Source organism: Caretta caretta, chromosome 17 (assembly GCF_965140235.1).
Source record: "Caretta caretta isolate rCarCar2 chromosome 17, rCarCar1.hap1, whole genome shotgun sequence".
NCBI classification, from domain to species: Eukaryota; Metazoa; Chordata; order Testudines; family Cheloniidae; genus Caretta; species Caretta caretta.
In genome coordinates this window covers 12,626,156-12,653,032 of record NC_134222.1, presented here as the reverse complement: position 1 = coordinate 12,653,032, position 26,877 = coordinate 12,626,156, and the positions used below count along the sequence as shown (strand labels likewise).

Below are 26,877 nucleotides of genomic sequence, written 5' to 3'. Positions count from 1 at the left end.
GACGTTAATGTAATTTCTAGCAGTTTTTATTTGGAAGAAGACCAAGCCAACAGACATCAGCAATATCTGCTTAAATAAAGGTTTAAATATTTTCACATTTTTTTTTTCCAATTCAAGGCAAAGAATATAATGTAATGTTGCTCTCTTCTTCCTCTTGTCTGTTATTGGATGTACTTACCTGAAAGGAAATCTTGATTTTAAAGTCCTAAGGCCTGGTTCTGCCCATGCAGACAGCTTGGAGAATTGAGGCCTAAAATGCCACATGCCCATTTCTTTTGAGAAACAGAATGCAAGTCACCTGAACCACTCACTAAAAGAGGTTTTTTTCCTTTCATAAGAAATGATCTAAAGAAAGTCTTAAGGTGTTTCTATAACAGTTCACTTAGAATTGAGGAATGCTCATTTCCCTTCCTTGGTGTAGGTCCTACGGCAAAACCAGAATATTCATTCCCAAATCTGAGAGACTTTGAACAGACTTCATTTATTCTAATGGCATACACAGGTCAAATTTCTCACATTCACTATCTGAACATTTATCATCAACATTAATCACTTAAAGGTGCCCATTTTTCCTTTCCTTTTTTGGTTATGTGCTTTTTGCTTCATTATGTTGCAGGCTTAATTTTTTTCCCCCCCAGCTTGCCTTTTACGTTACTAATTTAATTTGTCTTGCACAGACAACACAGTAATGACTTGAGAACTAGTGAAATGCCAACCAAACAAGAATCAAGAGAGTGCAAAAAGCCAAGCAAAATGGGGGGGTGGGGGGGGAAGAGGAAGGATTTTTAGTAAATCTGCTTAATACTTTTTCCTGTGTCTTTTGTTAACATCTGCTTAATTTCATTGAGTAATTAACATTTTGGGAAAAGGATATATCTTTGTTAAAAAGACTCATTACCCACTTTTAATGAAGGTGAGAGAAAACAATACACACCCCATCTGAGACAACGGACAGGGTCCTCTAACCAAACCAGACTTGACGCATGTGATACTGGCAAATACCTTTCAAACCCTCTTTGTACTTCATAAAGAAGCAAAAATGGGCACAAGGTCAATTCTAGAGGAGTCTTTTGTATGGTCCCTTTAATAATATACTTACATTACACTCACAATTAGGGCTATGAGGACTCAGTCCTAAAGATTTTAAAGATATTGGACCCTCCTACTGTGAAATGCGTGAAAGGCATAGCCACTTTCTGGCTGAGAAGGAAGACACAGCAGACATGCCCATCAGCAACACTAAAAGCAGATTAAAGGCCCAGTTACTCGGCCTAGGCAGAAACCTGCAAGGGCTCCAGAGCAGTGCATCTTACATGATCGGGGGCCTACACCATCTCTACTTCCAGAAAGAGTAAGATGTGGTATGGGAGTCAAGCCAGCAATACAACCCAAGTAATTTACTGACAGAAACACAGCAGTTAAGGGAACTTTTATCAGGATCTTATATTGATAAGGTGTCAAATGTATTGTTAGATATGATTCTATTTTAAAGCTTTATAAAGGGAAATATATTAAATGAAAGTACACATCAAAATAATCCATTACAGTGATATTGCAGTCATTTACTCTTGTCATGAACAGTATTTTAGGCAGCCATGTTTACCAGACAACATTCAATATTAAATATATAAAAAAGGGTGAATGTCACAAAAGCAAGGAAATAGTTAAGGCTAGAAGCCCAGTCAGTCCCCAGCTTACCCTGTTGTATTTAGTCACTGTAGCTTATCTTCAGTTTTATATACTGCTATTCTTATACAGACACACAGACATAATGGAGGTTAACTGCAGATTCCTTGCTTTTGCAAAACCCCAAACCTATTTCAATATAGTATGAAAAAATTAGAAAAGGGAAGAAAATGTATGTTAAAAAGGAAGAAGGGAAAGGGACACTGACATTTTGGGCTAACAGAACCTATGAATTAGATACAATGCAAACAGATTTGCAGGCTGTCAAATCTTGGCAGGTAATATTTTGCTACATGTTCTATTTACCAGAATGTGATATACATTATTCCTTTTCCCAGAGTTGTGGGCAATCAAAATAAATGCCACAATTAAAAAAAATCCAGTTACACATTCATTAACCTTTTTACCTACTAAGGAAGAGGACAAGGGTAAGGAAAGTGAAGTGAATGTAACTCGTCAGCCATGTGCACGTCCACATGTACTATACAATTAGGACATTCAAAAAATATTGACATGAAACACTGATCCTATATTTTCCTTTTCTCTTTTAACAGCACATATGAAAACACCACTATAAGCTTTCACTGTAGCCAACAGAATTTTCACAAATATAAAAATTATTTTAAGCTTTTAAATTGTTAGATTTCTTCAAACATAATACAGCTATATTGAAATAATTTTTTAAAATTGTTTCAACATTTAAACTCCAAAAAATTAATCTCAGGAAATTTGCACAATTCTGTCAACAATCCAACTCTGCAGTCTTGAACTTGTCAATCTTCACTTAAAGCAAAAAGTTATCACCAAAACGAATGAAGCAGAATCCTTTCTGAGACTAGTATAGTGGTGCTGCTCTGATGTTATTTTGAAGTATTACTGTACTAGGAGGTCTAGTTTAGATTTACATTCAGTATTTTGGAGGAGTGGGAGACAGCAATCCTTTATAAGCTTTACCCTTTACTGGCTGCCCACCCAGGAAGCATCATTGTTATTACCCCATGAGGAGAATAAAGGTGCTGGTAACAGCTATAAGGGCAAGGCAATAGTGATTATTCTGAAGTTCCCTGTTCTTTGGATGAACTGTGTAAAACATTTTCTTAAAAGACTCCATGTTAAAAAGATTAAGAACAAAAAGTCTTCTACAAAATCCAGGAGTAGTTCTGCCCCTTCTTTAAAGTTTGAAGCTTGGGGAAAAAATGGTTTTGCAATAACTACAGGTTTGCTGTAATAAATGTATATGACAATGCCCTACACAACACAGGGCCACACATACTGAAGACAAATGTGATTGATTGCTTTAAATGTCAAGTGGTATACAGGTCTTTACTTCTGTGTAAACAGAATGGAGAGGCTCCTGGAACCTCAATCAGAGTCCTGCCACGCTTCCATAATGTTCAGCCTTTGGGCAATGGAAATCTTGCCATGCTGCAGAGTTCAAATCCTGAGGATCAGGGTCTAAAGGGCATCATGATTCAGTATCTGACCCAGAACTACTCTCCCGGCTAATTTCAATTTGTAGAGATGGCAAGTTATCTAATCGGCTTTTCTTCTGGCGAGATTGTTCTTTTTCTTTTATTAGAGCACCCCATGCCCGCTGGAGCTCTGAATCATCCTCCTCTGGAGATGTTACTGAGTTTTCTGATTTATCTGGAGTCTTTTCTTGTGTCTTAGGTGCTGATCCTAAGCGGGTCCATAAATTACCTAATTGGAATAAAAACATGTTTGAAAAACACAGAAATGGATAGTAATGAAAAACACTGGAAAAACTTTCAATTTTAACCATTGCATTTCCTAAATTTTGAACACTTCAACTATGCAACCTTAATGTTCTCAACATTTTTTTAAGTAGAATTTAATATATTTTAAAGTGGGGGTCTACTCTTAAAAGTAACTATGTAAAATGGCGCTTTTATTTAGTTCTGCTACTGTATGTATCCAGAGCAATCCTTGCTTATAGCAGTGATAGTTATGGCTCTGTGTTTCTCACAAAGGTCGTGGAAGTCATAGATTCTGTGATTTCTGCAGCAGACAGTGTGGCTGACTCCAGAGCCAGCTGCTGCTCTGATGGCCCCAGGGAGCTGGTCCTCGGGACCACCCGAGCAGCGGCCGGTGCAGCTGGCCCCAGAGACTGCCTGAGCAGCGGTCCCAGGGTGGCCGGAGCAGCAGCTGGCCCTCCAGGGCTTCCTTCCCCACGGTGGCCAGAGCAGCAGCTGGTGGTGCAGGCCCCCAGATTCCTCCCCTCCAAGATTCAATCAGGGGTATTGGACAGGTCACGGACCATGATTTATTGTTTCTTGCCCATGACCTATCCATGACTTTTGCTAAAAATACCCATGATTAAATTGTAGCCTGAGAGATAGTACATTTTAACTAATTTTACTTCTGTTAGAACTGTAGAATCACACATCTTTGAATAAGGCTTTGTCTACACTAGAAAGTGGTACCACTTTAACTATACGAGTATAGTTAAACTGGTGCAACCCACCCAATGTGGGCAGTTATATCAGTATAAAGGTGCTTTGTACTGTAATATAACTTATTCTCCTTCCAGTATGGGAATAGCAACCCACAGAAGACACCTTTATGTTGTGTCTATGCTAGGAGCTGTACTAGTAAATGTACATTGGTTTAAAAAAAAAAAAAACAACAACAAAAAAACCCCACACACCCCTTAACAACACAGTTATATTGATAGACCTGGTCTACACACAGATTTTGTAAGAGAGCAGGATTCAAATGCATCATCAAAAGCAAATACAGTCTTCCCCTAATACTTCCCTTATATCTATGCAGCCTCTATGTGGCCTATAGACGCTTTATTACTGGTGATTTACAAGTATGAAAAAAAGACCGTACAATTCCCAGGTTAAGTTTTCAGGGCTGTCACCAAGAAAAGCTTTCTTTCTGTAAACTGAGAAAATGTGACCTAGCTTCACTAAGAAAATTACAGAACTGTATCAAACTATTTCCACGAAGTCTCTTCTGAAAGTAGAGCCACACTTTAAAGAGAACGACAGCGAACATAAATAATTGAATTGCAATTCACAGTCGAAATGAGTAAAGGTTAGGAACGCTAATGAACAGTTTGAAATGCAAATTCCTTGGTTACTATAGTTTTTCACTTTTTATTAGCACATTATTACACCTCAGAGTCTGAGATATCTTTAACAACTGCTCTGTTCAGACAAGCTGAGCAAAAGAATAAAAAATAAAAATCAGGAAAAGTTCAGCACTGAGGATAGAAAACAACATTCAGGGAAAATCTGTCTTAAAAGTTCCTTTAGTCTATATTTTGAGAGAAAAGTAGAAATTAAATGCAATAAATTATATAATAATCAGGGCTTTGGAGCTGTGCTCCGGCTCCGCTCCAGCTCTAGGCAAAAACCTGCAGCTCCACTGCTCTGAGCTCCGGCTCCAGGCTCCGCTCCAAAGCCCTGATAATAATTCAGCCATCATTCTATGATATTCTCCAAGACCAGATTTTGAAGACATTTCAACCAAATTGTGCCCTCAAAAATGTGCATAAGTCCCATTATCTTTTATGGGAATTGCATACATCTCTCAGGGCAGAATTTGGCACTTGTGACTTCTAATAACCATTAATATACTGCTTTACAATTTCAAAACATTCCACCAACATTCACTACTTGATTTCTAACTTCAGTCACCAGAATATTATTCCTCCAGGTTTTCATTTGAGGTTCCTCTTGTTCCCTAGAATCAAAGCAGTAAAGTATCTTAAAGGGAATAAGCCAACATTTGTGATCTTCATTACAAAAACTGCTTTAGCTATTACAAGTTATTCACATGAGGATTTTGTAATAAAGCTCATGAGATGCAATCTCTATGCAAAATTATAAAGTCTAGAATTTTATCCACATGAATGGGAAAGCTTTAATGTTTAGGAATAATATTCTGTTTCTAAGTTAATATCCTTCGGTTATTTTCTAGTCAAATGTCACTAAAAGCATCAAGACATCATTGTCATCTGTAGTTACAAGCTACATATGCACCCCTAAAGTAAAGTCACATTTTCTCTCTGTAAAACAAACCTGCTTTCTTCTCTCTGGTGTCAGAGTACAGGCCTTTCACATCTTGTTTGGGTATCCCTAACCGGCTATGTACATCTGATACTGGTTCTCGACGAGGGGTGGAGGAGCTACTTGGGGGCTTGACTTCTGGAGAGTGAGGTCTCTTTCCTAGTCTCTGCCGTACATCTGGAAATAACATGTCACAGTGATTAAACTGAATAATCATGTACTACATTTTTAACTCTTCCAGCTGATCCCATGTCCTTTATCCATTTGCAAAATTTGGAATTAGAGAGGTTATCTATGGCTGTTTTTTCTGAAGTCTTTTCATTAAATCTTAACATAGCTCACTGTCTTTGAAATATTCTGAATTCCTGTATTACAGTTAATCCAGGCTTGAATTATTTCTATGACAGATTTGTCACACGGCATCTTTGCAAGGCACCCCTTTTGGGATGTTTATGCTCAAGCGGCTGGGCTTTGTCCCAAAGATTAAAAAGTAACAACTGTTCTAAAGATCGCCAAAAGCTATCTTTGTTTTGGATTACATTTCTATTTTAGGAATATAAATACTGAAGCAAGAGAAAAGGGTCTCTGTCCAGTGTGAGGCAGTTTATATGAAAAGTATGACTCCTTCATTAATTACTTTTTAGAATACATTAAAAATCTGCTTTAAAACTACAGTATTGTGTCCTCTAACTTTGAGAGCAGAACTGAAAATCAGAGCAAAAGAATCTTATTGTAAAGATACTTAACCCATGACGTGAACCATACCATATTGAAAACTGTAAGGGCTGGTCTACTCTACCGCGCTAAATCGATCTACGTTATGCAACTTCAGTTACATGAATAACGTAATTGAAGTCTACATAGTTAGATCCACTTACCGCAATGGCTACACTACACTGTGTCGAGGGGAGAGCGTCTCCCGTCTACTTCCCTTATGCTTCTCAGGGAGGCAGAGTACACAAATTGATGGGAGAGTGCTCTCCCATCGATTTAGCGTGTCTTCAGCAGACCCACTAAAATCCACACTCGCTGCTGATCTCCTGTAAGCGTAGACGTGCCCTAAGATTTGGATCCCTGCTTCTGCCATAGGACTCAGACAAAAACATGAAAGCAAATGGAACAGGAAGAGATATTTAGAAAGCTGTCAATCTGAAGGACATGAAAGATTAGAGAAAGGTATTAAACAACTGGATCATTTAGTAAACTTTATATAAAGAAAGTATTCCTTCCAAGTGACAAGAGTAACCTCTAGGCATTACGCACATAAGAGAGTAACGGAAGTTACACATGCTCAAGTTTAAAAAAATAATAAAAAAAAGGACCAATCAACTAAGATTAAAACTCAAAACCTGCCAGTCAGAAGCAACCTAAATATTCTGCTCTTAAACAGGATCTCTCATTCAAGACATTCAAAGCAATTCACATTTGTTATTTGTATCATGTTAGCCCCACAACGTGCTAGGTATTTTCGCACAGAAATACAGAATCTCTGCCTTAGAGAGCCAGCAACCTAAAAAGACAAATACAAAGAAATGTTGGGAGAACAGATATAAACAAAGTAATTCAGGCAAGAGTAAACTCTTCATCTCCATCCAACTATTCATTTTTCCCTGTAGCAAGCCCCAGTTTTGTCCCTAATTTTCTTATGTCCGTAATCTGCCCTCTGCTTAAGGGAGTAGTTCGTTCATCAGATAAAAAACAAAGTAGGCATTATACATTTATCTCCACAAGCTCCTAATATCTGAATACAAGCCACCTGCAATTCCACTAATACATGAACTGTCAAAGCCTGGTAACGTAAGATTCTTTATATTCCTTATGAGGTGTGAAACATGTGAGAGAATATGGAATTGCATATCTGCAGAACCAACAGTTGAACATAATTCCTACAAGTTTATAAATTTCAGTACTGAACATACCATTAAAAATGTGTTAGTTTTCCATTACCTGATTTTGTAGTGCTGACTGGCTGACGCTGCCCTGTGTTATTCTGACGTTTTTCCTCTAACAGTAGTCTTACATCTGCAACTTTTTCTGACGACCCTTTGCTGCCAATCCGGTTTTTGACATTACTGGATGCTATACTATCCGCTCTCATAGAGTTCCTAAATAAAGACATAATGTATTTCTAATCAGCAAATAAATTCCCATGAATGAAGCCCAACAGAGTCTTCAGGAAGGCCCCCTGTGCATAAACACATTTTGGAAGTTAGTGATATCAAGATTTCCCCTTTTAAGAAATGGGGGAGAAAACACAAAATCTACCACTTAAAAAAAAAAAAAAAAGTCTGCATTCCAGAATCAGTCTTAGCTCTTCTTCAAACAAATTATCAATATGTTCAGAGCATTATATGCTGCATATCCTGTAAAAAATAGGTAGCAATGTTTTTCCAGTTTTAAACCAGGATTTAAGCATATCTTGTCAAAACAACAATAGAGAGAGTACCAATGCTTCTCTAAGTTTAGGTTCATCATCGTTTGTTACTCAAGACTATAAGCAATGTGCACAGGGGCTGCTTGTAAACATCTTACCTCTCAGGGATAATGCAGATAAGGGATACATTTGTAGGCTATGATAGTACAGAGTTTGCAATACCTTTCGCTACAGAGAAAATGTATATTCTTTAAAGATATCTGCTACAGTCTCTAGTAATAAGTGTGATCAGCACTATTCTGACCACTATGAGGTACTCTGAAAACTAAAAATAGTGATGTGAACAAGCTCAATCAGTATCTGTTTCAAACAGAAATACACCAGGTTAATGTCAACACAGCTGTTCCACTGCGGTCAAAGTAATTCAGAGTAAATGAACAGTCTCAGAATTACTAGACTGATTTAATTCACGTTATAATGGTTCCATCATGTTCTATCATATTATTTACAGGACATGCAGATTTTTATTAGATTATTAATACTGAAAATATTAAAACCTACTTTTACTTTTTACCATTAAAGGGTTGTTGTTGGTTTGTGGTTGGTGTCAGTTTTATGCACATTTCTCCTAGATTCAGGAATGGAAACACACCAGTCAGTTCTATTTATTTTAATCAGGTTCTCATGCATTAACACAATGCTGCAATGTCAGATTACAAACATTGCAAGGGAATATTTATTTAACAATTTTACGTTTGGATTAAGGGTCAATTTCAGTGAGTTTTCTGTATTTCTTCTCTTAAATATCTTCCACTAAATCATGTCAGAGCTAAAGAGGGCATGCTGATGCTGCCACTTCATTTAAGTCATTACAGCTCTGCCACTGAAATGACAAGTGATTGATCTTAACAAGAGTCAAATGGGATAAGTTTTCAAGGAGAGTTGTTACTCAGTGCTAAGGATTTTCAGCATTAAATATACTGCACATTGAGATATGCTATAGTAGCTTCAGAAGGGCTCCGTATTGTATCAAGTCAAAGCAGAATACTGCAATTGTTGTTAAGATCTTCATGTGTACTACTGAATCATTTCTTTTGAAATACATGGTCTAACTGGAATGATCTTAATATACAAGATGTTAATATTGTTCAGGGCACAGAAAAGTAAGTAGCTATTGAACATGTTTTTGGACAATTCTTTTATATTTACTATTTAATAAACAGTTATTTCACAGATTTTACATTATCAGTATATACTTAAAAAATTACAGTCCCAGTCTTGCAGACACTTGTGCACATGAGTAAATTTAAACTTGAGTAGCCCCACTGAATGCAACATGATAACTCAGATACATAAAATTGGTACGTACATATGCGCAGGATCAAACGCCTGTACTACATGGGTTTTAACCATTAAAGGGTGACTCAAAACACTTAAGTTAATGAGTTGAGATCCTGAACAGTTATTGTACTTTTTTTTTTTAAATTTAAAAGAGCAGGTCAGTTGACTTTGTCAATTCATATAAGTGATTACATTAATTATTTTCAATAGCTTTCAAGCTTTAAAAAAATAATTTTAACCAAATCAAAATAAATATAAATATAATATAATGCAACACTTTGTGACTGGGGTTCTTACGTAATAAAATGCAACAAATTAAAATTTTTACCTAATAGTTTTCAATTGAGATTCCACCTCATCAGCATACATTGTCATTTTCATGCTCTTTTTGGGAGATGGAGTGGATATCATTTTCAGTTCAAGGTCATAGTCCATTTCATCAGAATCAGACGCACTGGCACTTGATCGTCTTGCTGCACTGCGATCTCGAGACTGTTTGAAAGCTTGTAGTTCATCCCGGTACTCTACCACAACCCTGTCATCCTCATCCATATCCTCATCTTCCTCCTCCTCCTCTTCTTCCTCAATAGGCTCCTCAGGAACATTCACTAGGCCTGAAGCACAACAATTACTTCTGAGAGATTGCAGCTTATCTTTTTCATAAATATTTGCAGGTTTTTTGAATTCATATTGGCTCCAGGATACAACACACAAGATGGGTCAGGTGATCTCTTCCACTGGACCAACTTTAAGACCTGAAGAAGAGACCTGTGGAGCTCAAAAGCTTGTCTCTTTCATCAGCAAAAGTTGGTCCAATAAAAAATATTATCTCACCTATCTTGTCTCTTTTTCATAAAGTTAATTAAAAATCAAGATCTAGAAAAAATGGCAAGTAAATACAGGAAAAAATAAAACTGCTATAAAACATGCCATAATCTGTACCATTCACTGTCTCAGAAGGAAAGCTGGATTTTTAAAAATGTCTGAATAAGGGTATGATCAATATGAAGCGATATCTGCTAAAATAAAGATAATTAATTCTAATGCTTGTATAGTGCCTTAAGGTGATCACTGCTGGTGAAAGAGAAAGATTTCTCCCGGATCCCATATTCAGCACTGGGCAACAGAAAAGGTGCATCATGTATTGCCCAAGTTCTAAATCTATAATATATACTCAGAAGTAAAACAGTGTTTTAATCTTGTGTCAGATGCAACAGGAGGCAAACACCGCTCCATCAAGTAAAACAGTGTTAATCATACACAGTTAAATGGATGATTGTGCACAGTTTCAGCACCCTCTTTCAATCTTCATGTGACTTCATATTCATGGACATATACAGGAATATATTCTAGAAAATGTATTGAATGCACTTTGTATCAGTCTCTTTTTTTACAAAGCAGTCAGCAGACATGCAGCCTCCTGTACAGCTTTTCCTTAGCACTTTACATATTTCTTCCCATATTATCTCTCTAATACACACACCCATAAATCACATGACCACTGTAAAGGCTAAAATACCAATTAGAAGCTCATTGATAGGGTTTTCTGGACTATATGCCCCTGGAATATACACCACCCAACTACTTTATTTTTGTCATGTACTGTAAGACAAGAGTTGAAATGGCAAATATGACAGTTTAAGATGAAGTGTAAACAAACCATTAGAGATTTTTGTCTTTTATGTTCCAGGCCCCATTTCCTAAATCTCTAAAAGAAAACCATCAAGTAAAATGAAGTACCTACTGAATTACGCTAGCTAAGTGATTTGATGTTTTGTATCTGAACGGTTGCTTGCAAAACCATAGGACGAAATCTAAGTGCTGGGGAAAAAGCATAGAACTCTTTCACTTATCTGACACTGTTCTATTTATCAAATTAATTATGCACAATCTATGTCAAGCTGACAAACCCAAAGACAGTAAGAATTATATTTTGACAGGTATTCCATTAATAAGTATTTCAATTATTGCTTTACTTGAAAGATGCTTTTATTTAATGAAATGTATTATTTTAGAATTTACATTATGTATATTGATGCTTAGGTTATATTTTGCATTTGCATAGCACCTTTCACAAGGACTCTGCCACTCTGATTTCTCACAACATCCTTGAAAAATAGTTATCAAGTAAAGGTTAAGAACAGTGTTTAAAGCACTGGACCAACATCTGGACTTGAGTCCTATCTTTGTCACAGATTTCCTAAGGGATCTTGGACAACTGACTTCATTTCTGTGCCTCAGTTCCTCACCTGCAAAGTGAGAGTAATGTTGTCCTGTCACACAGAGGTATTGTAAGAATGATTTGTTCGTATACTATGAGTCATATAAAGTGGCTAGACAGATAGGAAAAACGAGGTCATGTAACAAGTAAATCAGTGGCTAAGCAGGGCTAAGAACCCTAGTATCTTGACTCAACTCCATGTTTTAACTATTAGAATTTAACTCCACCCAAAACTAGCATGTGGCAACCACCATTTTCTCCTGGACTAAACTCTGCTTTGGTTAATTATTTAATGAGGCGGAGTGGACAGAAAAGGCAGACCTGTGAAGCACAAAGACCTATATTTTATTTCATTCTACAGTTTCACAACAGCTGCAACGCAACTGGTTTGAAGATGTAAAGCACTATATATGTTCCCAGTACTGTCATTAATTACCTGAATGCCGGTGTTTATAAGGAGGTGTCAACCCAACATCATCCCCAATGAGTGTCCTTTTCTTTATCACATCACGATGGATTCGACGTGAATGATATCTTCGTTTCCTGGAATGCCAACAAAAGCAAACGCATTTCTGCCACGTAAAAGGCCAAAAGAAAGTGAGGTAAATTCAGCCTCGGAGTAACAGCTGTAATTTCCATTCACTTCAATGGCAGTTGAACGCATTTACTCTATGGATCTATTTTGCCCAGTATCAATATCTCAACTATAAGCACTTGTTAATTTTGAATTAAAATTTTTATAAATATAAAGTCAACAGGTCAACTTTGCTAAAATACAAATCAATGCTCCCCACTCCCAAGTCTACAGAACTTTGAGGGATGACACTCACAAAGTAAATAGCCTTGTAAGCATGGCTGGACACATGCAAGGTTCTACTTCCCTTTATCATGTACTCACCAAGAGTTGCTAAGAATTCCTTTCATGCCACCATAATTAGGGTTGCCATATTTCATGTAGTATTGACTTCTTCTTGCAGCTCCAAGCTCTTTTTTATCATCTGAAAATGTGTAATTAAGTTAAAGGAATACTTTTTCCCTAACCACACTGGAGCAAAAATAAAGAGTGCCCAATCAAAGATATGAAGCATATATAGTAATAGGCAGTCTCAACTATTGTTGAGCTATAAAATATCCAATCTCCTTCATGTGAGTAAAAGATCTGTGTACTTACTAGGAACAAAATGGATTACAATGCTTGCTGATAATTCCTCTGAAATAAAACTAACAGTAAAAAAGACACTGGCTTCCACTAATTTCATTCCATGGAGATAGGAGTTTCCATTTATCACCTTCCTGTTGTATTATGTATCACTTTAAGACCTGGAATGTGGAGACTATCTACTTAGACATGTCCCTGTCAGAACTGTATGAAAAAGGACATAGTCAAATTGGAAAAAAGTCGGGACTTGAGTTTGTTTACCTTAAATGCATTAATATTATCTATTGACATGACTGTAGCCAGTAACAGCTTCCACCAACACCACATAAAGAATTCCAACACCATAAGAATGGCAAATAATTCTTGATGCTCAGAAAAGGCAAAATTCACCCTTACGCAGAGCCTATTTTGTGGGCTTCAGTGGAACTGAAGTGGTAGATAGATCTTTTGCTGAATCTTTGCATCAGGCTGAACTTCACCCAGAATAAAGTTCTACATATACGTTCTTCGCACATTAAAAATACACATAAGTACTATGAGATCTTAACATATAATGCTAGACAAACAATATAACACTTTAATAATTTTATTTTTATCTGTGTTGTAAAGACATCATTTAGTCATCAGTCACCTTCAAACACTGTATAGTGCCTGTGCAGCGGGTCTTTTACCTTTAGTAGCAAATCTCATGAACAGTTTGTTTCCTTTAGCCAGCTTGTTGGCTGGGCGAAGATCATTACGTAGGAGAGAATCTTCCTCTACCTGGGAGAGCGCATCCAACTTTGGAAACAAAATATTTTAGATACAAAAATAAAATGTTTTTCAGCACAGATTACATTCAACAGTAAAGCTAACAAATGATTTACTAGAAAGTTTATTTTTGTGTTAGGAGCTTTCCAGCAGATTTGTGAACTCAGCGGTTTTGCATTTCTTTAACAGATTGATTTATTAAAGGAACACTGGCAGGTTAAAATTAATTTTTTTTTTAAAGCAAAAAGATTTCCCTCCCTGTCTTATTAAAACCCTAAGTTACTAAAACTAAGCTTTTTAACATCTAATTTACTTTCCACTACTTCTGACTCCATCTATGTTGCATTAAACCTGGACAATGAAAGGCAACTAGTCAGTTTTATTTTTGCTTACAGTCAGTTTCTAGCCTGTTTATCAGCTTGTCACACACTAGCACAACACTGCAATGTCTGGACTGCAAAAACACAGAAAAATGTTTAGAAAAGTTTCCATTAAATTTATTAATATTAAATTTGTTTTACACAAACTGAAATTTGGGCCTATATTGACCTGACAGTGTTCTATTAAGCAGGTCATCTTAAAATAAAAGGCTTTTTAAAAATTTCTTGCACCTCTAGAAATATTTCAGCTGGTTTCTTTTGAAAAGCAGCATTATTCCAGATGTGCTGTCCTTACTGTTGTAAGAGTGAAACAAATAAGTGTACGACTTAAATAGATACACTCCCCTGATGCATACCTTTATGTACAGTTTGCCAAAACCGAATAGCTTGACTCCTCTTCATCCTTCCTCCTAATTACTCCCCTTATCTCCTCCTTCCAGTCTTTTCCATACCTGCTGTCATACTGTCCTCACATGGGCGGAGCAGCTTCAAACTTCTCACATGCCAAATGCCCTCCCTCTCCTAAAAACCCACTTTCACAAAGCCATCCTAGGCTGATATCCCCACTGACAAAGTCTCTGGACTTCCCCTTGCCTTAAATGTTTTCATACGTACTAAATCTGATTTAGCAATTTAATTTATGATACAATAGTCTAGATTCTGTATAATATTTTTGCATTAGGAGTAGAATATCGGAACGAGCTCACTACCCAAAACTGAATCTCTCATGTTAATGTTTTTCTTTCTGTACTGACCTCAACATCACTTGGATTGTCATCCTCAACCTCTCCTTCCTCGGTCTCATCATCCGAGCTTTCCTCCTGTTGGTCTAAGGATAAACAAATTTTAGGATATTCTTCCTGATTTTATGATGTCGCCAGCATTTGGTTTTCATTTCCTTATATTTTCTGAAATCAAACTGAGTAAGTTATCAATTGTTCCTGTGTAGCCTGGAGAATAATTAAGATAGTAAACGTCTGCAAAAACTTTAAACAGGTGTGTACACAAGATAACTGTAACTATCAGAGAGCTTCCTTCACGCTGGCGCTCTCTATTAATGTACGTGGTTGAAGCAGTAGGGATGGATTACCAGTTTAATTCTCTGTTAATATAAGAAGACACACTGTGTTTCAGTTTATCAATAGCAGAGAGGTCATTAAATGCCTTAATTTAGCTGCCACTTAAAAATATCTGAGTTAATGTTCAATAGTTGGAAAGTTACAGAGATAATCTCTGCAGCTAAAAAATTATGAGTCATTTCATTTCAAGAATCTAACTAAGTAATCTTGGAAGCAACCTTTTAACCAGTAATAACTGATTACACTAGTCTATTGGCTGTATACACTGTGCATTACTAGTTGATGGCAGATATTTTCAGTTTATTTTTTGGGGATAAGAAAAAGATTTTGTTTATATTGTCAGCAGAATCTTGTTTCAAATATTTCTGAAAGACAACTTAACAGTCCTTTAACGGTGCCTCTCGCTCAGATATCTCAAAGCACTTTACCAACACTGGGTAAGCGTCTCAGCAGCCCTGTTTAGTAAGGAAATATAGAGATTCTTCACCTAGCAACTAAATGCAGCAACTGTCAGGGTGCATACAACAGCTGGTTACAGCACACAGCAACTACACAAAAGTTATGAGCAGGAACCAAGGAATACTGAACCCAAATGAAACCCTGGAGGATATTCAGACAGCAGAATGTAATTACTGCGGTGGAATTTGGCCAAGTTATCATGGCTAGCATCCTGCCTCTTACAAAAAGGGCCCCAGGATCTTTAATTACTGCAAGGGTTTTTAATGACAAAATTCCAAAATTATTTTAAAAAAGGAATATATCTGAGCCAAAGCCTCCCTAATCGTTTGGATTTATCAGATTCCTCATACCTTAACTTACTTCATAAATTCTTCCCAACTGAAGAAGTCTGAACTTCGCCCAGTATCCTGCTTTTCCAGATGCAGAAATGTATGTGGGAGTTTAGATCAATACATATTTTACTACTGTTGATATACATAATAATTACTTTGCACCTGACAGGATCAATGTGAAAATATATGTCCTCAATATAAATAAGGTCTTTCCCTAGTCTCCAAAAATAACACAAGATGTATTTTAAGAAAGTTACATTTTGTAGCATCTTGGTATTTGCCAGAAATCAAACGTTATGTTGTGTTTTAAAACTGCACAAAAAAGTTTTCCGTACAAAGAAATAAGACATAGTATAAAGGAGGCTGGTAAAATGGTATAAAAGCACTCTTATCTTCCTCACAATACCTATTTTTGTATAGACTTAGTTTTCCCAAGGCAGGAAGGGGGTTGCTAGAAAGCCCCTGAGTTGCAGTGGAAAGCTGCAAGGAGAAATCTGCTATGAAGGCATCTGGAAGCATAACAGAGTTGTGAAAACAAACTACATATGATGGCTTCTACTAGTGCATAACGTACAGAAAGTGAAGATTGGTAATCTGGATTTTGTTCATGCAACTCATACCTCAGCAAAATTTAGTGTCTCAGTTAAACCAAACGTTTTTATGAATTGCATTGTCACTATTGGTTGATAATGTGGAATTCAATATCTTGGTTTGAACCACATCACAGGAAGTTAACACATCACCTAGCAGCGAAACAGTTGGATATAGTCAAAGTAATAAAGCCACAAATTCCTGTCTGTGGAAGTATAATGGGGTTATGATGAAGGGGATGTTGTCAGCAAGTAATTTCCACGGTTATCACAATTTGAAGGTACACCTTAGCCGCTTCAGTTTATACAACTTACCTGGCAGTATGCTCTGACTGGAAAAGGAGACTATGGGCACTGTGACAGAGTGGAATATGTCCGAGTCAAATTATGAACATTATCTTGTTCTATGTGTGAAAATGTTGGACACTGTGACTGCACAAGCCTGGACATGCACAAAGACTCCTTAAAGGACTAACACTAAGAGCCATCAAGACTGAAATCTGGGGTCAACAATTTTGATTGCCTTTCCACTACTGGCCCATTCCCATGGAACAATGGGTTTTCTACACAGGCTCCTGCAGTGGGGAAGGGGCAAGCATGACTGAGGGGTCACTAGCATTTCAATCTGAGCACATGGCTCAGAGAAGAAACCCTATTTAAGGGCGAGGTTCTGCTGAGCGGGGTGGGGGGGCGTGGGGAGAGTGACCACTGGCTACATTCAAGGTCTGGCGGGGGGGGGAGAGAAGAGAGAGAGACTAGTACACGCAGAGACACGCACAGGACGGACTCTGTCCAGCTTAAAATACTGATAAAACCTTAGGTTTGAGAGTAACAGCCGTGTTAGTCTGTATTCACAAAAAGAAAAGGAGGACTTGTGGCACCTTAGAGACTAACCACTATGCTCAAATAAATTGGTTAGTCTCTAAGATGCCACAAGTACTCCTTTTCTTTTTGATAAAACCTTAGACTCACACAAGGGGTGAGCTCATACTAGGTCTCAGGATTTTTGTTTTCAAAGATCTAACTCAAACGTTTTAAGAATAAGGTCACTGTGGTTAAACAATTCCTGTGTTACTTGCTTTCCTGCCATGCAGTCCCCAACGGGGTAAAGCTACAAGCCCAGAGTGCTCACAGCCCAGGTGGAACTCTGGGGAGCGTATGTGACTGCGGGACTCAGGAGGTCTCTGACACTGATTTCAAAGTCCTGGATGGCGGCATCCCACATCCCAAGGAAGGGCATTAGACAAGAGGTCAGAGCCTAGGAATGTACCCTAGGGTCTCAAAGCTAGAAACAGTGGCTAGACTCTAGCCAGACGCAGTTGGCTTGGAAGCACATGGGACCCAGCAATTGGGTCCATTTGCAATAGATTTGTGAACACCCAGTGGGGTACTGGGTCAGGTTTTAACAGGGTCAAATTCAGAGATAATATAAATAGTGATGGAAGTTACACATTGGTAAATCAATGTCATTTGCAGAAAGGACGGTGTAGTAACAAGAAAAAACAACCAACGGGAGGGTTTAAGAAGATAAAGCACCTTCTTACACCCACTTGTTTGTTTCTCATTGTTACCACCCCACCCTTCCACCCACTCAGCTTGTGAGTTACAAGTACTGTGTAACTTTCCCCACTACTCACAACGCCTCTGAATTTGTCCTTATGTTTAGACTGTTCAGTACAGACCTTATTACTGATTTTGGTATCTCTCCAACCCACCTTTTAGGAAGCAGCTCCTTCAAAAGGTTTCCAAGATGAAAGCCTTTTTTAAAGTGGCAGAATACCATTACCTGAAACTACATGACAGAACCTCCTTCAGTAACTCAAATTATGCAGCACCCAAGCCAAGAAAATATATTTTAAAGAATGCAGATTTTTCACTGCATGACCTGTATCTTCTGTGCATCTACCTTTCTTGTTTTTTTCAGTTGCTTTCTCCTCGTTTTCTCTGTTTTTGAGTTTATCCTGATCAGGCATAGAGCTCATATTTATAAGAGCTCGTGTTGCTGTCACTTCATCAAGCCAGACCACATTACCTAAAACAAAAAACCCACACAAAAATAGTTCTAGTTAGCTGAAATTTTCCACACAGGCTCTTAAGATTATATCCTTTATCTTACAGTCCTTTATGTAGAAGACAAATTACTAGTATAAAACTTCAGTCACATAATAAGTTATATGCACCAGTAGGAAGGGAGATTATCAGATGTGTTTCATAAAGGGAAAACAAATCCTTTAGCATGTTTGATCAGCAAGAGACAATTATTTTCACACAGCACTACAAAGGCCATAAACCACATTATTTTAGTCAAAAATAAAAGAACGCTGAAATGATTATGATCTACATAAATAATAGGGGCTCATTTATTTGTACCAATAACTAGAAGACCCACTCAAGAGTATTGCACTTTCTGAATATGCTAGTGAGCAACTATGATCAAATCAAGGATACTGGCTCATAAAATGATCTGTTCATTTATTTTGAAGAGTGTTGTTTAGTTTCACTGTGTAAAACTCCTGACAGTATTCTAGAAGTATGACTGAATTATATTTTGTAAAATAATTAAGTTTAAGTAACTAGAGACCTCATTGCAGAACTCTGCTGTTAATCTTTGCTGAGAAGAAAGGAGAGACTGTTAAGGGTTTTTTGTACGGATTATCAAATTTGTAGATTAGTGATGCAAGGATTAGCAAGGTTCTCATGCACTGAAGAAAATACAATGCAGATTTGTTACATATAAGAACAATGCCTGTAAGAAGAGACAGAATTAAAATTATATGCAAAACGTAAAACTGATCATATGTCAGGTCGATGATAGTGCTGTTAGAAATGTGATGATGACAGACAGGAAAAAGAAGATTTGAGAGGTGCTTCTTAAAAATAAGTATTGAGCAAAAGTCCTTTTATTGAGATGCATTCAGTCCAGATACAGCCACAAGCGTTATATGCTGCTCTGCTGTTTAATGATTCTGGAAAAACCAGAGCAATAAATTTTATCTTGTTTTATATTAAGAAGCCTGAACAGATAAGATTCACTGTAAGGGAAAACACTCATATTCTAAATGTAAAGGCAGGCTGAAGAAAGAAAAACTACATATAAACCAAATACCTAAAGCGCCCTTCAACATTTGGATTTTTGAAGACTACACCTTTTCTTTGTTTCTCACTCTGAAGAACAAGGACATTACCTCAGTATGTCTCAGACCTTTAAAAATGCTACAATACTGTTGCACCAATTTAAGACACACTGCTGCAGCTTGTCATTTTCACCAGCGTTAGCCTCTTTCACAACATTCTATATTGCAGCAGGGTGTAGCCAACCTAACCTGCTAGAGCTGGGGTAATTTTTCTCACTAACCAATAACTTAGCTATATATTGCTTTTGATATTCACAGTTCTTTATTAACTAGTTCTTTCAAACACCCCTTTGAGGTAGTAAGTTTACAGATGGGGAAGCTAACCCACAGAAGGGTCAGCGACTTGCCCAAAAGCCACAAAGCCACTACTAGTGGCAGAACTAGTAATAGAATCCAAGAGCTCTGGAATATGAAAAATATTAAGAACTATAGGCTAAAAACTTAGTTTACTTACATGAAGTGTCATCTAGCCACTCAATATGAGCAGGAGGATACTCTTTAAAATAGGCAAAGATGTCCTGGGTACTCATCTCATCTACCCCGCAAATGTGGACTGTATCCAGCCTCACTTTAGGGATTGCTGTAAACAAGAAACAAAACCACTGCTCATTTTTACAAAATGAGTTTTATGTCTTAGAAACATATTCAATTAAAAATCAAAATCATTTTTAAAAAATGGAGAATAGTTTATTAAAGACAGGTACATCCTATACCAATTTAAAGGCATGATCTTCAAGTCTAATGGCCTGGAACTTAACTTATAATTTCAGAATGTTTTGACCTTTCTAGTTGAAAATAAAAATTGGATACTATAAACATAAAATCATTAGGAATATTAAAATGTATTGCTATAGAAATTCTACTGCCAATCACTGATTATAATTTAATTTTAAAGACAGCATGCAAGTGGTTATTAACTTTTCAATAAGAATGTAAAATCTTCAGCTTAATTTAAAGGTACATGATCAAATAAAAAAACAAATGCCATTCTGAAAGTTTTTTACCTAGTATGTTACAAGCAGTAATAAGGTTATCCATAACTGAAAATTAATTATATTATTTTTCCTCTGTTTTCAGTGTCTTCATGTATTTCACAACCATCTGTACAGTCAGTTTCAAGTTTCCTCTGTATAATCAATGGCCTAGGTCTTGATCCTTCAAATGTATCTGCACAGAAGGACCGTTAGGGCCTAGGTCCTGCAACTGCATCCACATGGGTGGACCTCTATGACCACACTGAGCACCACTAACTTCAATAGGATAACATGCACACGGATCCAACCTGCACTAATGCAGTTGCATGACTGGGGCTTTAGTTTCTTTTTTGTATGTTCTTCACACAGCAACAAAGAGAAATATTTTAAATAATATGGGAAAACGTGGTCGTAAAACCACAAAGATTGGCAAGGGATTCAGAGGCAGATGCCGAACGGTTTTCAGACGACTTTTAACCCTTAAAAAAAAGAATTTGAAGTTGATAATATCGCTTTCATTAAATATTGAACGGACATCCTACTGGAGCCTTGTAACCGTGTGTGTGCCGACAGCTTCTGCTGTGTCAACTGACAGAAAAGCCTTGGACAGCCAATCTACCCGCAGCTGTGAATACCGCTGCCACGTCAGGAAAAAAATGATGTCTGCCCAAAATGGTTCTGTTTCTTTTAAGTGTCATCATCCTCCCACAATAATTTTAATTGTATTTATTTTTTTTTATTGTCTTCAAGTTTTTTTTAAAATGGGAAAGTGAACAGAAAAAAAGGAAAGTGAAAAATACAAGATATTACTCATACGGAGGCTTGCTTTTTCAGGAGCATCTAGAAGGGAGTGAGGTAGTATGGCCATCAAGGCAGGAAACGGGAAGGAAGCAATCTAGAGATTCTGCCTTTCGTTCAGTTTGATAAACTCATGGTACTTTCCCTACCTTTCTTCATCATGTCTCGCTCTAATGCCACATTCCTCTGGGAAAGGTTCACTTCAGCTCGAAAATGAAAGCGCTTCGCTCTTTGCTCCTTTTTCTCAATTGCTTCCTGAAGGAAACAAGGTCCAATGGAAGAGGAAATTGGTGCTTTGGTCCAAACAAGTTTCATAGTAATACCAGACATTTAATAAAACACAAATGGCCAGAAATTAATCATTACAAAGTTTCTATTAGTTGTCAATAGGCATGGCTGAGTCAACAAAAAAAGAAAATTATGTTAAAAAGGACAAAATTAAAAACTCTTTCACAGCTTGACTAAGAGTCAAAGGATTATTGTCTTGTGGCCCAAACAGCATAACGGGAATCATGATGTGTTGTCTGTCACTGACTCTGTGTGACCTTGGACATGTGCTTAACCTTTCTGATGGATAACCATATTAACTTATCCTTAAAATGAGTATACATCAAAGGCAAAATTCAGCAAACCTTTACTTGAAACAAATGTTTCCTCTACCAGGCAGACTAATCTTTTATTTTGAGAAGGCTGGCTTGTTTACTTGGAGGAAAAGAGAAAAACACATTGAGAAGACACAGATCACGCAGAGTTTCCAGACAGTTACAAAAAATAATGTGGAGATCTGTGGCTCTTGGGAATATCCCTTTGGGTCTGCACTGTGGCCTGTGGGAATATCCCTTTGTGTTTGCACTTCACTAGTACTAACTGGAATCCTGCATAGAGAAATCTTGCTGGGATTGGTAATCCAAACTATTTGCAGGGAGCCCATCAACAGATTCTCTAAACGCCAGTAATACAAAAGATGTTATGCAAGCCCCCAGAAATGGTAATTTTCTTTCTTGTGACTGATTAAGAATGCCTCCGTCTAAAAAAAATAATAAGAGTGTTTTAAATATCTCTCAATCAACTAAAATGAAACTTGTCTCATAAAAATATCCTTAAGCAAGAACTGCTCTCTGATATCACTACAAGATAAATTTGACCTTTTAATCACAGTTTTATTAGATTTCCCAGCCAACTCATTTTCATTATTCAGCCCTGTATATCTTTATCCATAATTATGTATGCCATTTTGAAGCTGTATTAAGGAATGTAAGAAAGGAAGGAGATTTTCTCACTGATACTGTAACTTTAATTGCTTCCTGAACTACAAGTCTCTGACATACAGAAGTTATAGATCTGTAGCCAAGAATGCTGATTTTCCATCTCTAACACCAGCTCCATTTGTGCTCTTGGGCAAGTAACAAGTTCTCTGGCTAAGCTTTCTCTAGGCAAAATGGAAATAAAACTCATGCACCATCTCTCACAGTGCTGTTGTGAAGATTCATATTTTATCATGTTCTGAAAATGTAAAGTCCTAATAATGCCACCGAACACTTAACACAGAACAATAAATTTTATTTTCAATTTCCTGATACAACGTACAGTGATCTGTAAGACAGTGATGCCAATTATTTAAAAATTGCAGTGTGTCAGGGAGACCAGCTGCAAGTTTAAGCTTCCAAAGAACCACAAAATGATCAAACCTTGTTTTGAAGTGGCCGCTAATGTATGTATTTAAGGCCCAGTGTGTGGAAACACACAATGATGCCCTTTGAAGACTCAAGACAATGGAACTAGATTTTCCTGCCAAACGCTTGTTTTTCCTTCTCTGTCACACACACAATAAGAAAAATTCAGCTGACCTGACTCTGAAGGGCTTTGCTTTGCGCTACGGAGTAGCATCACTGCAATTCCAAGAGAGTCTCCTTGTTTTTTGGCAAACGCACTGAACATTTAGAAACAGCATTACAAATTCGTCGGGGTATGAGAACTTTGTCTACAAATAAATCTTTCAGTATAAAATCATAGAAAGAGATGTTTGGCTCAGCATTTTCATAGAGATTGTTTATTTTTGTATATTTTGTGACTTACGAATTGATGACTCTAATAATTTACACGAGACAGACATCACAGCAGGAGAAAAAATTTCACCAACCTAAAGTCAAAACAAGAGCTCTCCAGTTACAAAAGAGTGTCTAAAGTCAGTAATTAGTGGTCCAGGAGCCAAATTAGTGATCAGCATTGCCCAAAAGAGCTCCAGTAGTGTGAATTCATTGTTTCATTTACTATTGTACTATATACAATTCTCACAGCAAAATGACTGATCAAGTATTATTATTTTATCAACTACAATTGGTTAATAACATAGTAAAAGCATCCTGATTGATTAATAATTAAGGCTCATATTTTGTCACAGATATGTTTAGTAAAAATCATGGACAGGTTGCGGGCAATAAACAAAAATTCACAGAAGCCAGTCCGTGATTTTTACTAAAAATATCCTTGACAAAATGGGGAGGGAGGAGGGTCCAGCACCCACAGCGGCTGGGCTGCTGGGGTGTGCACGCATGGGGGCGATTCCCCTGTTCTCCCCAACTGCGGCTGGGCTGCTGGGGGGGTTCCCCCTACCCCCACGGCTGGGCAGCTGCAGGGGGGCTCCTGCCTCCCATGGGAGGTGGGAGCTCTAGGGGACCCCCCAGAGAGCTCCGGGGTCTCCCTGCTGCCCAGCAGCTACAAGCTGTGGGGCTGCCTGCTGACAGCAGTCCAGCCCTGGGACAGAAAATGTCACAGAGGTCTCTGGAAGTCACAGATTCCATGACATAATTGTAGCCCTATTAATAATTAAATCACACAGTGTTTTAACATCAAAACAGCCGCAGGAGACACATTAAAGAGCCAATCACTGGTCTAAGTGTACCTGAAAATGACCATTTATCTGAATTTCCTGAAGACCAGCTAACAATGCTTCCTATCCAACAATAGTAATACAAAACTTGAAAAAGACCCACAGCACAATATTACCTTGGAGGTGACATCTATTCCTGTGATGAAACTTCCAGCTTTGTTTTCATACCTTCTACTAGTGTCCTGAAAAAAAGCAGAACTGTGATGAAGGCTAAATGCAACAAACCAATTAGACTGATAAAATCTCGCCTGGTAATCAGCTCTAAAATAAATCCATTCCTTTCTACTCTCTCCTAACTCTTAGCTCCAGTATGTTCTTGACCCAGATGTGTACAACACTCAGTGGAATTAGGTACCAACAGAATGGATCAAAACACATGCAGCTTCCTTTGGTGTAAGTAATCTTTAGCAGTAGTTAAAAATCTAATACATCCACAATCACAGGGGGAAATATATTCTGCCACAGAAGGAAGTGGAGGTGATAATCAAACAGCTTTACCAACTCTAACTTCCATGGTTGCAGCTATAACTGTCTTCCAACAGAAAAATTTGTGTTTAACATAATCATATTAAGACATTAGACTCTCTAAAAGTTACAACGTACCAATATTAAGTTATCAAGCAACCTTTTAGCACAAGATAACATTAAACTCAACTTTCATATTAAAAAAGTAACTTTTAAGCCTCTTGGCATCATTGGTTCTAGTCCCATTTCCCAAAATATCGCAGTCAAAATGACTGCCTTTGTTTTGTTAAATCACCTTATTAATGTCATAAAAATGAAGTGCGACCTGGAGGGGAAAAACCCAGGGTTTTTCTTTGTCGTCAGTTAGTTCTGCTGAATTCACCAGATTGCACTAGCCCATGTAGACTGTACACCAATAATCCAGTTTCTTCTCCTCCACCCTCTAGCTGAATGGCCATTGACCATCTCGTCCTGGCTTTGAGGCCTCAGCATTCCCCTGGCCTCTCCCCGCCCCCCCCCCCCACGCCCCGATCTGTTAGGGCTGACACGCCGGCCCGTCCTCACTAGGGTTCTACCTCGTGTTAGCTCGCTCGAGTTACTGCCTAGCGCACGGCCTCAGAGATTCGCCCCCGCTACCTCGGCCCCCGCCCCACACAGGCCCCCCCTCCCGGAGAGGGACTGCCGCACATTCACCGCCTCGCCCTCTGTGCGCCCCCCCCCCCCCCGCCCCATCTGCCACTGCCCAACCTCCCCCTCCCGGCAGCTTCCCGCCTCCACTGTCTGCCCCCTCCCCCCATTGTCTCCTCGCCCGCCCGCACCGGGAGCAGCTCCCGCAGCGAGCGCCGCACGGGGACGGTCTCCAGCTCGCCCTCCTCCACCTCCATGGGCTCGGGCTCGGGGCCGCGGGGCGGCGGCTGCGGCGACTGCTGCTGCTGCTGCTCCTCCTCCTCCTCCTCCGCCGCCGCCTTCACCGAGATCCGCAGGCCCCGCACGGCCGCCATCGCTCCGCCAGGCTCGCCCGCCCGCAGGACACAACCAGCGAGAGCGGCCCGCCGGATGGACTGAGCGCCGCGCCGCCTCCGAGCCGGCCTCCACGAGCACAGAGACGGAGTGGCGGATAGAGCGCCGCCGGCAGGGCCATAGAGACGGCAGCTGGCCGGCCAGAGCGCTCTTAATGCCATAGAGACAGGGAGGGAGCGCGACCAGCTCGGTCCTCCAGGGCCATGGAGTTCGGAGAGGAGGCTAGAGTGGCCAGTTGCCTGTTTGGAGCCTGGCTCTGCCCGCCTCAGAAAACCCTACAGCCTGGCCCCAGAGCAGGGGCCTCCCCTGGCTTGCCCCCCCGCTGGCACCCCACAGCCTAGCACGAGGGGGCCTGGTGTGATATGGCACAGCACAACAGCACTGTCCGCTTGTATCAGATCGAGCTTCGAGTCACGTCCTCGTGATACTGTAGTGCCAACGTTCGGCCCCGGGGGCTTAGGTTGGCAGAGCTGTGGTGCTCAGGAGTGTGAATTTTTGAGCGCCATAGCTCTGTTGACCTACGTTTTAAGTGTAGGCCTCAGAAGGATAACATGGGGATCGTTTGCCCAATCTGAAGCATTGTTTTAAATGCATGTTTATATCCCTGAGGAAGTAATAAATTCCATGAAAAGACTCTGTGGTCGAGTCTAAAAAACTACAGTGTCCAGGGACTCAGTCACAACATGGTCATCTCCTAATGCAGTTAATCTTGGGTCTAGGGTTTTGATTTAGCTCGTCTTTAGCTGCAATATTATTGGGATCTGTGGGGATTTGTGACTGCCAAATACTTATTAGTGTATGTATCTGTATATCCACCTAATGGGATGTACTTAGCTGAGCTTCCAAAAGAGATCTTCGTGTTGGAGAATGAAGCCCCATTGAACGGTATCAGGTCAGGTAGCTTCCCAACTCCAAACTTTTAGAGTCAGGCCTAAATTGGAAACAATACTCCCACCCCCCGACACTCCTGAACTTTGAAAATTTGGATCAAATGGAGCCTAGATCCTAAAATAACCTTTGAAAAACAACAACCTTGTCCTAGAGGCTTTACCCTGTATTTGCTTTTTCCTGTGCTTTTGTATGAAAGTGCTTGGGTTATAACTGTCCACCAGAGGGAGGTCTTGCAACAAGATTCCCTAACCGGTGTAGGATGAAGGATAGAGTATAATTAAAAAGAAAAGGAGT

The 26,877-nt window shown here is 38.8% G+C and overlaps 1 protein-coding gene across 1 annotated transcript; it reads right to left on the bottom strand.

The window, feature by feature from the left end:
• Nucleotides 1-462: 462 nt before the first annotated feature.
• NCBP3 (nuclear cap binding subunit 3) lies at nucleotides 463-25,883 on the bottom strand. Its single transcript, XM_048824082.2, has 13 exons — nucleotides 25,491-25,883; nucleotides 24,324-24,389; nucleotides 21,467-21,572; nucleotides 20,000-20,125; nucleotides 18,318-18,443; nucleotides 14,707-14,780; nucleotides 13,493-13,601; nucleotides 12,561-12,660; nucleotides 12,099-12,205; nucleotides 9,770-10,055; nucleotides 7,674-7,831; nucleotides 5,739-5,903; nucleotides 463-3,387 (listed from the first exon to the last, which is right to left on the bottom strand). Exons 1-13 carry the CDS (start codon nucleotides 25,851-25,853, stop codon nucleotides 3,152-3,154), a joined length of 2,022 nt encoding a protein of 673 aa, XP_048680039.2. The 5' UTR covers nucleotides 25,854-25,883; the 3' UTR covers nucleotides 463-3,151.
• Nucleotides 25,884-26,877: the final 994 nt, after the last annotated feature.